Source organism: Salarias fasciatus, chromosome 8 (assembly GCF_902148845.1).
Source record: "Salarias fasciatus chromosome 8, fSalaFa1.1, whole genome shotgun sequence".
Taxonomy (NCBI): domain Eukaryota; kingdom Metazoa; phylum Chordata; class Actinopteri; order Blenniiformes; family Blenniidae; genus Salarias; species Salarias fasciatus.
Window position 1 is genome coordinate 9,522,133 of NC_043752.1, and position 14,393 is coordinate 9,536,525.

General features: G+C 43.4%; 1 protein-coding gene across 2 annotated transcripts in view; it reads left to right on the forward strand.

Annotated features, from left to right (window-relative positions):
• The window catches only part of snx29 (sorting nexin 29), a 128,964-nt gene that overhangs the window by 55,339 nt on the left and 59,232 nt on the right, over positions 1 to 14,393 (forward strand). For both annotated transcript variants that reach the window (XM_030097389.1, XM_030097388.1), the window contains one exon: positions 7,797 to 7,903. In XM_030097389.1, the coding sequence (XP_029953249.1) occupies positions 7,797 to 7,903 (107 nt within the window). The remainder of the gene's footprint in view (positions 1 to 7,796; positions 7,904 to 14,393) is intronic.

Below are 14,393 nucleotides of genomic sequence, written 5' to 3' on the forward strand. Positions count from 1 at the left end.
TTTGCTTTCTGTATTTTTCCCCTCATTAGCTGGAACGGCTCTTTTAAGGCAGCCATTGATAGCTCAGAGAAGATGAAGACATTTGCAAAGGACTAGTGTGTGTTATTTTGTGCACATGTAAATGAGAAGGATATTCCTGTTCTCGTCTTGTGATCTGCAGCCCCCCCCCCCCATCCCCCATGCCATGCCTGTGCAAAGCTCCTGCTGATTGGAGCCATCATAGCGAGGAGAGAGTAGTGATTTCCACACCTTCTTGCATCTCACATGTGTGGGGAAAAAAAAAAACCAAACTTGTTTTTGTTGTTTGCCAACGTTGTATGAGGAAGCAGACCGGCACTGTTAAAGTGAAGACGCTTATTCAACTTGAAGTTCAAACTCGCTTGGTGCTCAAATCTCCCTATTTTAGAACTGAGCACCCAAGATATAGTCATGCTCAAGATGACAACTTTTAGATGGGAAAATGCTTTAGGATAGGTTTTTAGATTTTTAACACTGGATTTTGTTTGACCTTCAACGTTTTAGGTTTGATCCAGTTAGGTGCTCAACGTTGTCAACAGCACCTTTTCTCTGACTTCAGAGGAAGGATTGATCGTTGTAGATCTTAAAATATGATGATGTACACTAAAGCCAAGTTTAATCAACAAGTGGATTTTATCTACACAAGCAGGAAATCCGAGCTATATGAACAGAAACCAGAATCCATCAAACCTGCGCGAGCATCCTTGTGTAAAAATGCTTTATTCACTTGAGCTATAAATCTTTCCTCTTATCTTATTTTTCCACCAGCTTCTCAAACTGACTTTTAAGAATTAGCTCATGTAACTAAAAGCTCACTTCCTGTTTATACAGTGTGATCTCACCCATCCTTTTTTTTTTTTTGTCTGGGAACACATAGGGGCTGATATACAAAGGCTTGTGTTATCCGAAGGAGGGCAACGCGAGAAATGAACTATGAACGATTAGAAAATGAAGGAAGATTGCTTTTGATTAGTGCTCATTAATTAACTCAGCCAGCCGCCTGCCTGCTCCCTAGCCAGCCCATCGACAATACATGGCCTGACTGCCTGATTAACTCTTGTTGTGTGTGTGTGTGTGTGTGTGTGTGTGTGTGTGTGTGTATGTGTGTGTGTGTGTGTGTGCTATCATTAGTGGAGCCTAACATAAATGCATTTTTTCCTGCTTCATTTATTTATTTTTTTTCATGTTGTAGTCTTATAATGAAAAGCAGATGATCCTTGAGTGTCAGTTGGTGTGTGTGTGTGTGTGTGTGTGTGTGTGTGTGTGTGTGCGCGCGCCTGCATGTTTAAATCTTTCTAAGCATCTGCACCGTGGAGAGTATCTGGCCCCCACAACAGGCGTGATTGGCGGCATGGGACCACGGCGCGCTGCAGAGTGAAATTGAATGTCAATGAATGATTGATAAGGAAGAGTAAAGACAGGAAGATGACAGGGACAATCAGGAGGAAGAGGAGGGTGAGCGGCTAAGGAGAGAGGAAGATTTCAAAGGTAGCGTAGGTATGGAGACAAAAGAAGAATGGAGAAGGCATAAATTTGCGGGAGTGTGCAGGAAAGACGCAACAAAGACGAGAGAAAGAGAAACTCAAATCAATACTTCATAGCGGCGAAGACTCAACAAAAGCAAGGACATGTTTTTTTTAAGTGACGAGAGATGAAAGAAAGTTAGAGGCACAGAAAACATCAAGAACAAAGGACGGGTAGTACGGGCTGGGAGGGATGGAGCGATTTCATCAAAAGATAAGATACGGAAGAAAAGATTCAGGAGAGCCCCAATTTCACAGCGGCGTGAGTGCCGGGGGTTTTCGTGCAGTTACGGCATTACAAGGGGCGCTCCACTCGATTGAACATTAGTCTTATTGTGGCGGGGCGCGGGGCACGGCGCATGTTTTATTTAGCAGCGCCGCTCCGGCTCGGCGGTGGAGGGCCGGACATTTGTTTGCTCTCCAGTCGGCCGCGTGCTCGGGGTCGCGGATGCAGAGCCGCGTCTCCGTCTCCTCGCCGCTAATGGACGGAGCAGCATTAGTCAAGTGTGTCAGCCTCTGCCCCGCTCCCTCCACCGCTGGCACCTGCGTTCTTATCACCCGTCACAGCTCCCACTTAGAGAAGAGCTTTTCGGCTTTTTCTTGATTCTACTCAGTGGCCGGCTACAGATTTTATGAGATCTTTCTATTTTTTTTTTTTTCCCCTCCCCTGGTGTCCTTCTTTTACCTCGCCCTTCCAGACGAGGCAACAACAGATGCCAGGGAGAATGAATCGTCTGCTCTCGTTGAAGTTCCGCCCTTTGTCGCCCCCCTTCTTTGCCCAGTCTCTCTCTCTCTCTCTCTCTCTCTGACCCCTCTTGACCTGTGGATATTATGCGGTGTCCAGCAGCTTGCTCATGGCAGCCCAGGACAGATAAATCAGAGCACAGACAGCAATCACTGCATGATGCGATGTCCATCTGCCCTTTGGCTCACGCGTAGAATTATTCAGATGTAGAAATGACATTGACGTGGAGGATTCACCAAATGGAAAGTCACAATTCTCTGGCACAGATCAACACAGCCGGAACTGGATCGCTGAATGAAATATACCTGGTTTGTTGCTTGAAAAAACAGTGTAATTCCAGTATTCATATTAAGAAGTTTATTATCCCCGTCAGCTTGATTAAACCCCACCAGAAAATCACAACGTGCTGATTGCAATAATAAATGCCAATTCCATTTTCAAAAATTGCTGTATTAGCCTCTTTTAATTAAGCACACAGTTCTTTTATAATTATCAAATTAGCAAAGCTGACTGGAAGTCATTACACCTGCCTTGTATTTTCATAAACTCTGCCATTGAAACAGCAGATCGGGGGACAGCCATACCTCAGGAAATGTCGAAGATTGAGCTCTATTTACTCCTGAGGCCTCAATATGCTTCCATACACACATAGATTGGTGCATGTGTTTCAAGCATTGTATAATCTGTACAGTTTTGCCTCAAAGGGATCCTCGTTTCTGTTATTTTCCAAATTTTGGTGTCTTACTTGTTCAGACAAGAAATATGCTGCACAACACTGCCCCCATAGGTCAGCAGTGGTATTACTGTGGCACACATCTGTAAGCTCCTTGGAAACACTAAATTACAGTAAACGCAGAAAATATTCAGAAAACTCCACCCATAACCGTCTGCATGAATAGCTTTGAGATGAACATTTTTAGCTTCATACTTCCAAACCACACAGCAGCACCTCTGTATGTATGGTGTTGATTTAATGGTCAAATAAACTCGGCCAGCATGTCACACTGCACGGTCATGTTCAAATCCCAGCACCTCGAAGCTGTCTCAACTGAAGACTGGAATTCCAACCTCAAGGCGACGGGTTATTTACAACTTAATATAATCCAGATAGCAAACTACAGTTGTGCCTTTGGCACAATGCATTGATTCTCAGCTGAGGAGTGAAGGCGTCTTCTGACATTTCCAGAGCAAATTTTCTAAGTACGTAATATCTGGAGCCAAGCCTTTGAATGTGTGCTGCTGAGAAAATGCTTATGATTGTCATTCTAACTATTACTGTGAAAGGTATTGTTATGAGTATAAGTGTCAAGTCAATAATGAGAATGTAATGGAAAAGTACATTATAATTTAAGTTTTTGTTCATTCTAATTTTTCTATTTAGTTTTAATGTGTTCAAGATTTCCAAATTATAATTATATTATTTTCCCTGAATGGCTTTAATTCACAAATTGTTAATATAATGTTGAAGTGTATTTTTCTCTCTAACCTCCAGTAGTGTCAGTTTCGTTTTCTTTCACCTGTATTTTATTGACGTTCCACAGATAAAAGGATCCAAATTCACAAATGTTGCTCAATTATACTTTATGCAGCAGCATCTATATCTGTATATACCCAGGCACATGTATGTCTTTGAGTTCTTATGCTCATATCTGTGTCTGTTTTACCAAAAGCATGTTTGATATCTACCCGTGTGTGTGTGTCTGTCATGGACTAGTGACCTGTTTGGCATGTCACCTGTCTCTCACCCGTTGAGATCGGCTCCTTACTTGGACAAAACAGTTATGAAATATGGATGTTACATTTCTATTCAGCCGCACGCAGCCGATCGGGGGAATACTGGATTCCAGGCCGTACACTGCGTCGGCTAAAAGGCAGACCCTTTCAATGGATGTTCAGAATGGTTGTACCCCAATCTGCAAAGAGAAAAACATGTTCATGAATAAAAAATGTTTGTCTGGAAAATAAGTGTACATGACACAAGCGTTGTAAATTAAACACATTACAGAGCCCACTGAGAGGAATTCTTCTTCTGCTGCACGATAAAATAAACATGACTTAGCTTACAGGCACAATATCCCAGTTATTTAACCAACTTCTTTGCTGTCAGTCCCCAGTGAACTTGTCAATTGCCTGTTTGTTCCCGGTTAGCACAGACTTGGCTGTATCTGAAAACAGATTTGCAGTGTCACCGAGCGAATTGAAGGCAGAAAACATCGCTAACAGCCGCTCGAGCGAAACCCAAAAAAAAAAAAAAAAAAAACTTACTGGAACGTTCAGCCCCCGTCTCGGGGGAGAAAAATTCTCCGCTGGCCTGTGTGCGTCTGTCTCTCGGCGGATCTCCCCGCCGAAAGAGGCTCATTATTTCACACACTGCGATGATTAGATGATTAAAGCCTCGTGGGGACACACACTCAGGTGAACCCTCAAGGCGGGGGGGGGGGGATGCACAACGCTCTCACAAGCTGCTCAGCACTTTTCCAACGTGCTTCATGCTGTTGTGGAGAAGTTGTGGTTCAACATTTCCATGCAAGCACACAATTCCCACACACACACACACACACACACTCGGTCAACTTGACTGTGCTCTCATGCACGCACAATGTTTACACACGTGCATGCACAGTACTCACCTACATGCATGCATGGCTACACACTTCATCACTTTAAATCGTATGCACACGCACAAACACATCACTCTCCCTCTCAGCCGCTGGGACTGTAGGCTTAGTTTTCAGACCAGCTGTATGCCCAATTTCCTCGGCTCAGGCACATCTGTGTGTGCGCCCCCCCCCCCATTTAATTCACCCTTGCTTCGCTCCCCTTCTTTTTCTTTCCCTCCTTCTCTCTATCTTCCTTTCTCATTCACTCACACACACCCCGTGTATTTTTCATTATTAAGAGTCTATCAATGTGACAGGTAACAGAAATCCAACTTAGAGGAGAAAAAAAACCTCAGAGCTGAGGCAAATTGGTACTGCAAGAGCAACCGTCAGCAATCCTGTGTGTGTGTGACTGAGAGTGTGTGTGTGTGTGTGTGTGTGTGTGTGTGTGTGTGTGTGTGTGTGTGAGATATATAGTCTGTATGTGTTTGTTTGCCTTCTTTATTCTGTTGCTCTCATTTTTGTGCATTTCACCTGGGAAGTATGTCTCTCTGTATTTTTCATAAGTTGTATATATTTGCATTTTGTGTGTGTGTGTGTGTGTGTGTGTGTGTGTGTGTGTGTGTGTGTGTGTGTGTGTGTGTGTGTGTGTGTGTGTGTGTGTGTGTGTGTGTGTGTGTGTGTGTGTGTGTGTGTGTGTGTGTGTGTGTGTGTGTGTGTGTGTGTACATGCACGATTGTGTACAGTAGTCTTGGAGGCTATTAGGCTGCTGACTGCCGTGCACAGTACAGTGCTGTTGGTGGGAAAGAGATAAGCTGGGGGATTGTTGCGCTGCTGGGCCATTGCACGAGCCATGATAATGCGTTTCTGTCAGCCTCCGGAGGTGTGTGTGTGTCTGTGTGTGTCTGTGTGTGTGTGTGTGTGTGTGAGTGAGTCTGAGCCCGTGTTCATGCAACTTTAAATTGGGGAAATAGAAGGAAGTTTGTACAGCCTCTCTCTTTGAAATAATATAGGCACTGATTTGTATTTATTTCTCCAAACTGGTTGAGTTGCATGTTCTGTTGAAATGAACCAAGACCCAAAGTATCCAGTCCTGAGGCAGCATATTCACATTTCACTAATATTGTTAATAACAAGGTTACAGGAGAGGAAAAAGTATTACAGGATGCCAGGATTTCTTTCTTTTTTTTCTTTTATGGCTTTTGAAGTGTCAGATGTGGAAAAACCGAGTGTTTCTGCCTTTTTTTTTTTTTTTTTCCAGGAAAACGTCAATATCAATCAGTACTTCAATATTCCAGTCTGTTTCTGACCTTTGCTGTGAGAGGGCCGTGTAGAAAATATGCGACACGGCGCTGAGTCTCGCCTCTGAGAGCACTGTCCGACTGCAGAAGAGTCAGTTCCATATCTGTCAAAAAACTCTGAGCAGCCTGGGAGCTCTGACTCGGAGAAGTGCACAAATAAAGGAGTTAAAACTGTTTTCACCCTCGTGATGATTCCTGCTGAGCTCATGAAAAATACGTTTGTTGATGTATACTTTTCTAATGATATACTGTGCATTCCTGCAGCCCGTTTCCTTAACAAGCATCCCCAAGTTACCTTTAAAGCAGTGCTTTTATTTTAATGGGCTGCGGTATTCCCACAACATCCTGTAAATGAGATGCCAACATTTTCCATTTGTTTATTCCATGTAATGTTATAGATTGTTACAACAAGCTAAAATAAATGAAATGCGCATCCTCCGAGAGTCTCCCTATATGCTGCAGGTCAGCGTGTGCGCGTGCGGTCCACCGGGCTTACCTTATTAATCCCTTCTCCGATTCGTGAACCTCTTGCCAGCCTGAGATCCAGAGCAGCTTTTCTCCCCGATAGGCCGGCTCTGTTGAGAACCGCGGCTCGCCGGCCCCATCCATCAATACCTGCCTCGCTCCGTCTAGACGTTCAGACACCTTGCTGGGGGTTTATTCTATTTAATCACGGTGTATTTTGTAAAACCTTCCCCCCGAAGAGCCGCGCTTCACCGCTGAGCCCGCGGACCTGCTGCCTCGCTCAGTGCTTTGTTATCACCTGCTCCGGTTGTTTCGGCTCCTATATCGCTCTCTTCCTCTCTGCTCTCCGCCTCTCCCGGTGTGTTTGCCTAGGTGTTAGCTGTGTGTGGCGGTGGCACAATAGCGGCGTTAATTTGCTTTTTGCCGAGGTGGAAAAAAACCGTCTATCCCACACCCACCCTCTGCAAAAAAAATGATCCCAAGCTTCCTCTTCTGCCAAGTTCTGCCTGCGTTCGCCGAGGGAACTGGATTAGTTGGTGCTTGCAGCCTCTGAAGTGGCGCTTCAGGCTACTCTGTGATGACTTTAGCCAGTTAGCAAGCTACAGCGATGGAAGGAAACAATAAACTGTATTTGCACTGGAAGTCAGAGTAAAGCAGACAATGGCGAGGGAAGGGGAGTTCATCATTCTGACGGAGAAGTGCAGAGTTTTCTTAGAAAGAAAAATGTGAGTGCTCCAGCATTTTACGCTGCGCATAAAAGAGATTGCATTTATAAGATTTGTGTGCTCATGCTTGTCATTCTGTGGGTGTATGTTGATACTTCTTTCCCAGCCTGTTTGTATGAATATTTTGAAATGTGCGTGACTCATATCCTCAACAGTGGATAACGCTAATTAAATAAACAGAGATTCAAGTTTCCCATATGGCTGGTAATGTGTAAATTATATAGATATGCGGCTCCTTTTGTGTATCCGTGCGAAGTGGGAGCATTGACACAACTCGCTTTAGAAGACGACACTCACTGTGTTCTTGGCAGAAACTCACTTTTTACGTGGTTGTCGCAGGAGTTCTTCTTGATCACGCTCTCTTGGGGCTTCTCGGAGCGTCTCAACATCGCTTCTCTCTGTGTTTCTTTCTGCTGCAGCACTTTCAATGCTGCGGTCCAGTGAAGAGCAAGCTCCCGTCCCGCAGAATAAGTTCATGGGCGACATCGAGGAGCTGGCCGCCAGCTATGAACGCAAGCTGATAGAGGTGAGTGCTGTCTTTTTGGGCAGGAGGATCTACTCCTCTCCTGACTGCTGCTTCGTTAGAAAACATGGAGGGATCGCCTTCGCATCTTGGCCATCCATCCATCCATCCATCCATCCATCCATCCACCCATCCACAGGTTGCTGAGCCAATCCCCAGCTGCTTTCAGGCGATTGCAAGTCTACCTCGAGTGTTGGCAATCAGTTTTCTTTGAGGGGGGTCACAAGAAAGCTTGGCCTGCTGTGGAAGGCGAGCGATAAGTTGAATTCAGTTTAGCGCGGCGTAATTATGTCTATTGATATGAATCAGTTTTTCACTACTCTGCATTAATCGCGGTGATTCAAATTTTAATCCTTGGCACACAGCATGTGTTCTTTATAAACGGCACACGGCTTTACCTTCGAGCTCAGGATTAAATGCTTACTATATGACTATCTAGGTAAAGTATATACGTGTTGTGTATTCATCTTAGTATTTTCTAGTTTGCGCAGTAATGGTGATTGCTCATCTATTCGCACATGAGCAGTAGCAGTGTTTCAAAAAAGTTGTGTTGTTGAGTTTCTCAATGTGTTCATGCCACTAAAGAGAATAAGCTTTACCTATCTGAAAAATTCATGACAATAGAAGATTGCTTATACCGCTCTTTCCACTGAGGAGGATGAATGTGATGTGTATGTGAATTTTTCTCTTTGGGATCAATAGTGAGAGTTAAGAACTAATAAACTCAGACGTTTAACGGTTTTGTGGCAACAATTCACTCTGAGAAGAAAGTGAATCAGGAGGTAAAGAAGAGAATGATGAAGCGCAGTTTTTGGCCTTTTGAGAGCTGTTGAAGTGAAAATTTCTCCTCAAGCTCCACTTTATAAAGAAAGCGCGGAGTTGAACTTTCTGTGGTTACATTGATTTAAAACTCTTAACGGTGCCAAGAGCTATTCCCTGAGCAGGCTCTCCACAAAAATATCAATCGCAGGGCATGGGGAAGAGCTGTAATAATTGGACGTCAGCCATATTGCTGCCTGCTGTTTGAGCGACGGTGGAGGATACGTCCAGTTTCCTCTCAGACTGACCAATGGAGAACGCGTATGCTAATAGGCAACCACACACTCGTGTGTGTGTGTGTGTGGGCGTTCCCATCAATAATGAATACACGGTTTTGTATTCTTTTAATAAGAAATAATTCAGGGTTTGTTTGCTCAAACTATGTTTTCACTTATTTATGCACATGCATGTAGGGTGCATTTTTAATGATGTTTACTTATTTATTTGTTCATTTGCTCGGCTGTCGGTCTTGATCCAGCTTTCACTGGACGCCAGGACAGTGAGAAACATTCACACTGTGGTCTCTCTCCCTCTCTCTCTCTCTCTCTCTCTCTCTCTCGGTCCTTTGCCAGCCAAACTTCAGTGGCTGCGAGTGAATAATAATGCCATGCCGAACACAAGCGTTTTCTTTGTCCCTGTTTGGTAATAAGTCGTCTCGTGGATTTATTATTAAAAAAAAAAAAAGTGGGTGCATCAAGCAGGCTCAGGCTTTCACTTTGGCTAATGATACCAGCTAACCACAGAGGAAAGGGAACAAGGATGATACGCAGCTAAAAGGACATCTCAGATGTTCTCATTATGGGTTCCCAGCGACGCTGACAGCCATCTGGTTTAATAGTTGTCCTGATATTCTCATGTCCAGTGGAACAGGGTTGTAGCACTTGTGTGTAATAGAGAGAGAAAAGGAAAGGGAGGCAGCTGTGTGCTTGTTTTTATGAATACACATGCCGCACAGCGTCAGGATCAATCATTCTGCTTTTGATCCTCATGTGAAGATCCAGAAATTGTGTAATTTCCATGAGTGGCTGTCCACACTCGTGTTCCGGCAGCCTCGCCTCGGCGGCTGCCACAAAATCAGGCCGGCCGAGGTTATTGATTTTTCGGAAATGTCACATCGAGCTCTGTTGGATACATACAGGTCTGTCAGAGATGAATAAATATCGGATGCGGCTCGGCCCTCATTGCCTGAGAGAGAGGTGTGCACTTCGATCTGGTTGAGTTTTAATTTAATGATGCTAATACGTGGTATTGACTTTGGCTTTGTTTATATTTGTGTGAATTCTCAAGGCACTCTGTGCTCTTTCCCTGCTGCGCTGTCTTCTGTTCATGTGTCCCGCTGAGCGGCGTGGAGGACAATGGAAAGTCTCTGGGATGTGTTTTCTCTGCTGCGCCTTCAGCTGGTGAATTTAGCTGGAGGTGATGAGGTTTAACTCGAATGTCTCCTGAAAATCTGTTCAACGTTGGTGCTCTGCGGAGCATTTAACACGGAGCATCTATAGATGAATAGAATCAAATTATTCAATGTACTGATTGCAACATTTAAAGGCGCCCACTGCGATGCTTCGGCTGTTGATTATGCCAATATTAACACTGCTCGCCAACATCTTATAGTCACTGTTGAAATATGTTTACAGTCGCATCAGCTCAGTTTAACAGAACAAACTTCATACACAAAACACTGTTAAAGCTATAAAGTATTAAAAAGTTTTTGCTAAATTGTAAAGCTAAAGGGGGAATTGTCATAAAATCTACGGTGTTTCTGGATTTGTAGCATAAAATCTATACTTTTTTCACGTTAATGAAATGGTTTTTGTAAATATAATAGAGGAAATATGGGTATCATCATTGGTAAATGCCTCTGTTTACATAGATTCATTGCATGTTTCTCAGTGAACCATTGGTCATTTGCTGTCTATCTTTTAAAGCTGGAAGTCTGAGGCCATGTCTTAAAGAGAAAATGTAAAAAATGTTCTTGTTTTTTGCATTCCGGAAATGCAGCTTTATGATTTACATTTGACTGTGAGAGAAAACCATCCAAAAACATGCAGTAGAGGCTACTTTGTGATTCTACTTTGTGTGTGTGCCGCGTGCTGCTCAGATTTTACCTACTAGTGATCGACCCACTAATAATCATCATGAGCAATTTCAAGTTTCCAACTACTGTTCATGAGAATATTAGCTTTGAGTCCAGGTCAACCAGGCCTCTGCAGGAAAAGCGAAAAACACAGAGATGAGTCTCAATGAGGAACAGATAAAAACTCAGAGATTTTGTGTTGTGTTTACGCCGTGAGGTGCAGACTCGTCCGTGTCTCAATCAGTCGCTAATAAACCAATTTGTGCGGATTTGGCAGTTAATTGGCGCCGTATTTCCACCTGGAACGCCGTGAACTTTGTGACTCTTCACATCTGTCCGAGCAGCTGTTTGGCACAGCGTTTCTCAAGTGCTGCACGGTGGCCCTTAAATTAGACTTTCAGGAAGCCGGCGAGGTGGATGTAGTGGAGGTACAATGCTGTCCCTCTGATGGTATTTTGGTTTTTCTCATCCGTCTGTCTGTGACACACACACACACACACACACACACACACACACACACACACACACACACACACACACACACACACACACACACACTGTGCACTATTTTTTGGGAAAAGTTGTGAGCACCTCAAAGTCAAAAGTAGTTGTTCTTGTTCCTCTTGCCGCTGGAGGCAGTGGTTTATGACTCAAGCTCTACATTCGGGGTCATTATGTAGCAGAATTAGTTTGAATTTAGTCATAGTTGAAGCTGTGTTTGATTTTAACCCACAATTGTTTTGTCGAGGGAGCTAATGGCTTGATATCCTACCATTTTTTTTATTTTTTTTTTTTAAATGTAATTGCTACTTAATTTTGCCTAGACTTAAAATATGGATTTCATTGACTTGGAAGTATTTTTATTCTTCCGGGATCTTCTCTTCTCTTCAACCCGTTTCATTCATCACCGCGCCCATGAGGCTGCGCGTGTGCTTATGTAAATCTTTGCATGTGTTCTTTGGATGTGTAAAGTCTCAGAATGTCTGATCCCAGTGGGTTTCAAATGCCATCACTGCGGGAGGACGCTTCAGCACATGCCAACACATTTCAGTCTGTCTGAAATGAACACTGGTGACATGATGGAGAGGGAGGCAGACAGATGCAGAGAGATAAAAAAGAAACAAAGAGGGAGGAAAGTGCAACAACTCGAGGGGATAAAGACATACGCCTTTTAATTTCCATCTTTATCGCGCGGCGCTTTTCATTGTCGGTGAGTAATAAAAAACAAATTGCATAATGCAGCAAACATGTCCGCTGAGATTTTCTGAGGAACAGCCGAGCTGATCGACACTGATCTGCGAGTCTGGAGCGATAAGGAAAGGGTGGGCAGGTAGTGATGTAACACATCCTCTTTATCGGTGCACGTGGGCTGCGGGTGTCGGGATGAAGGTGTGCAGCCTTTGTGAACTTATCAGCCTGCAGATCTTCCACATTCACCAGCGTGTGACGTTGGCTCTTTTCTTTCAAGAAAATAATGGAAAATGAGTCCGTTAGGAGAAACTGAAGTGATGTTTGCAGACGGAGTATCAATCAAATTGGATTTTATCAAGCGATATTACTCTCACATATTAAACTCAGCTTTTATCATTAGATTTATCCGCCATCAGATTGAGCGCCGATGTAAAAACGTCTAACCAAGTCAGACACCGAGCAGCAGCAGAATACTGTACGTCCATGACAGTATAACTGTGTTACATTTCCATTGTACCGTGACAAACCAACCCACTGGGGCGAACGGTGGAGCTTTCTCTGGCCTTCCCTTCCTGCTCTTACTCATGGAAACAACAGTCTGCATTAAACGGAGAGAACATTACAGCATATTTTTATGCCTTTGCATCAGAGACGGCCGCTGCCTCGGGCGTTTTGTTTTTGAGTTGTCCATCTGTCCTGATTTCAGGAAAGCTTTGAGAGAATCTCCTGTAGCAGCATGTCCGCAGGGCCTTCAAAAGGCATTTAAAGGAAACGAATCAGTTTGGTAAAGATTAAGGCCCTTAAGAAGTATTTTATAGAGAATTAAACTGCACACACTTTATGTGTGGAAAAACACATTTTCCTAAAGACTCTGTGAGGTAAATGTTTGAGTCGATTTATTTATATCTGTATGAAGTCCTCATGGTAGGGCATCAGGTTAAGTCTTTACTTTAAGTGAAGTCCATCCACAGTTAAAGTAGCAAAATCGAGTTCTCTAAAATATGACGTTTTTTCCCTGACATCTTCGTATTTTCTTAGATTTATTTGAAAAACTGATCCACAGACGCAAGCATCTGCAACATTTAAATTCCTGACACGCTCGGCGTTCATTTCGTGCGGTTGTCTTATCAGATGCCTTTCATGTTCACATGATTATTTCCAACGCATCCCGTCGATGAAATGAAGATTCCAGGGTTCGGTTACTAAGCAACATGCCTGCACTCGCTCGGACAGATTTGTTAATATCACAATGGGTGTTTGCGGGATTACAAACTTCAGGCAGGTGTCGGTTAAAATATTTAAACCCATTTCAGAAAGTGTTTTTCTGTGCTTACTGGTGGGAACTTAATGCGACTCAGCTGGACATGTTAATAGTAACATACCTCCTATGTGCACCAATCTGCATTGAGCCTCATTTCAGTCAAACACCAGGCTGTGAATCGCTCCTGATCAAACTCCCATCAGGACCGTCGCTGTGACATTCAGTGAATATGTAAACACAATTTTCTCCTGACTTTGATGTTAATGAATCAGTCTAAAATAGAATTACTTCACCTCAAAAGATTTGTATGCATGATTGATGTGGAGAATGAAATCAAAATAGGTTTCAGATACAGTTCAGTGGTGCAAACAGGTTATTCATGCAGCAGGTTGACTGAATTATTTGAACAGCAGGATCGTCTGAAGTGTTAACATCTCTGTGCAAATCAGTCCTGTCTTGTAATTGCTCATTTGGGCAAATATGTGGACAGAAAAGGATGAATTGGAGTGGAAATATATTGAAATCTTTGAAGCAGTTGACCACAAACAATCCTTCAGGGCCTCAGAAAGTGAATGATTTCAGATTCACAGGTTGTTCAGGGGCCACATACAGTTCTATTTCATGTAAAATAGTGTCATAATAAGCTTTAAATTCAAACTTTAAGTATTTTTTTCAGCTGTGTTGTGATGCCAAGTATAAATTCTAATGGTACTTTCTGGTTCAAAATACAGAGAAATGTCAAAAATTTGGAATTTTTTCAATTTCCTTACCCCCTAAGCCTGGGCTCGAGCTAGAGGGATCTCACTTTGAGGTGAATGAGCTAACCACTGCAGCACTGTGCCGCCCTTACATCATACAGTAGCTCTGTAAACTAGGCTGCCTGTGGCTCAGAGGCTGCTTCATCTCAACATAAATCCTTCACTAGACTCCCGTCCAACTAACAAATAGACTTTAAGTGCATTAAAAGTCTTGTGACTCCGCAGATACAGCGGAGATTGTTTTTGGTTATTTTCCCATGATGCATTTTTATAATCTGCTGCATCGTACTGATAAGCCGAGGAGAGCACGGCTCTTGGAGGATAGAAAAGACATATAGGTCGAGTCTTCCAGTGGGATAGGGGATCCTCCCTTTGATCCACAAGCTCATT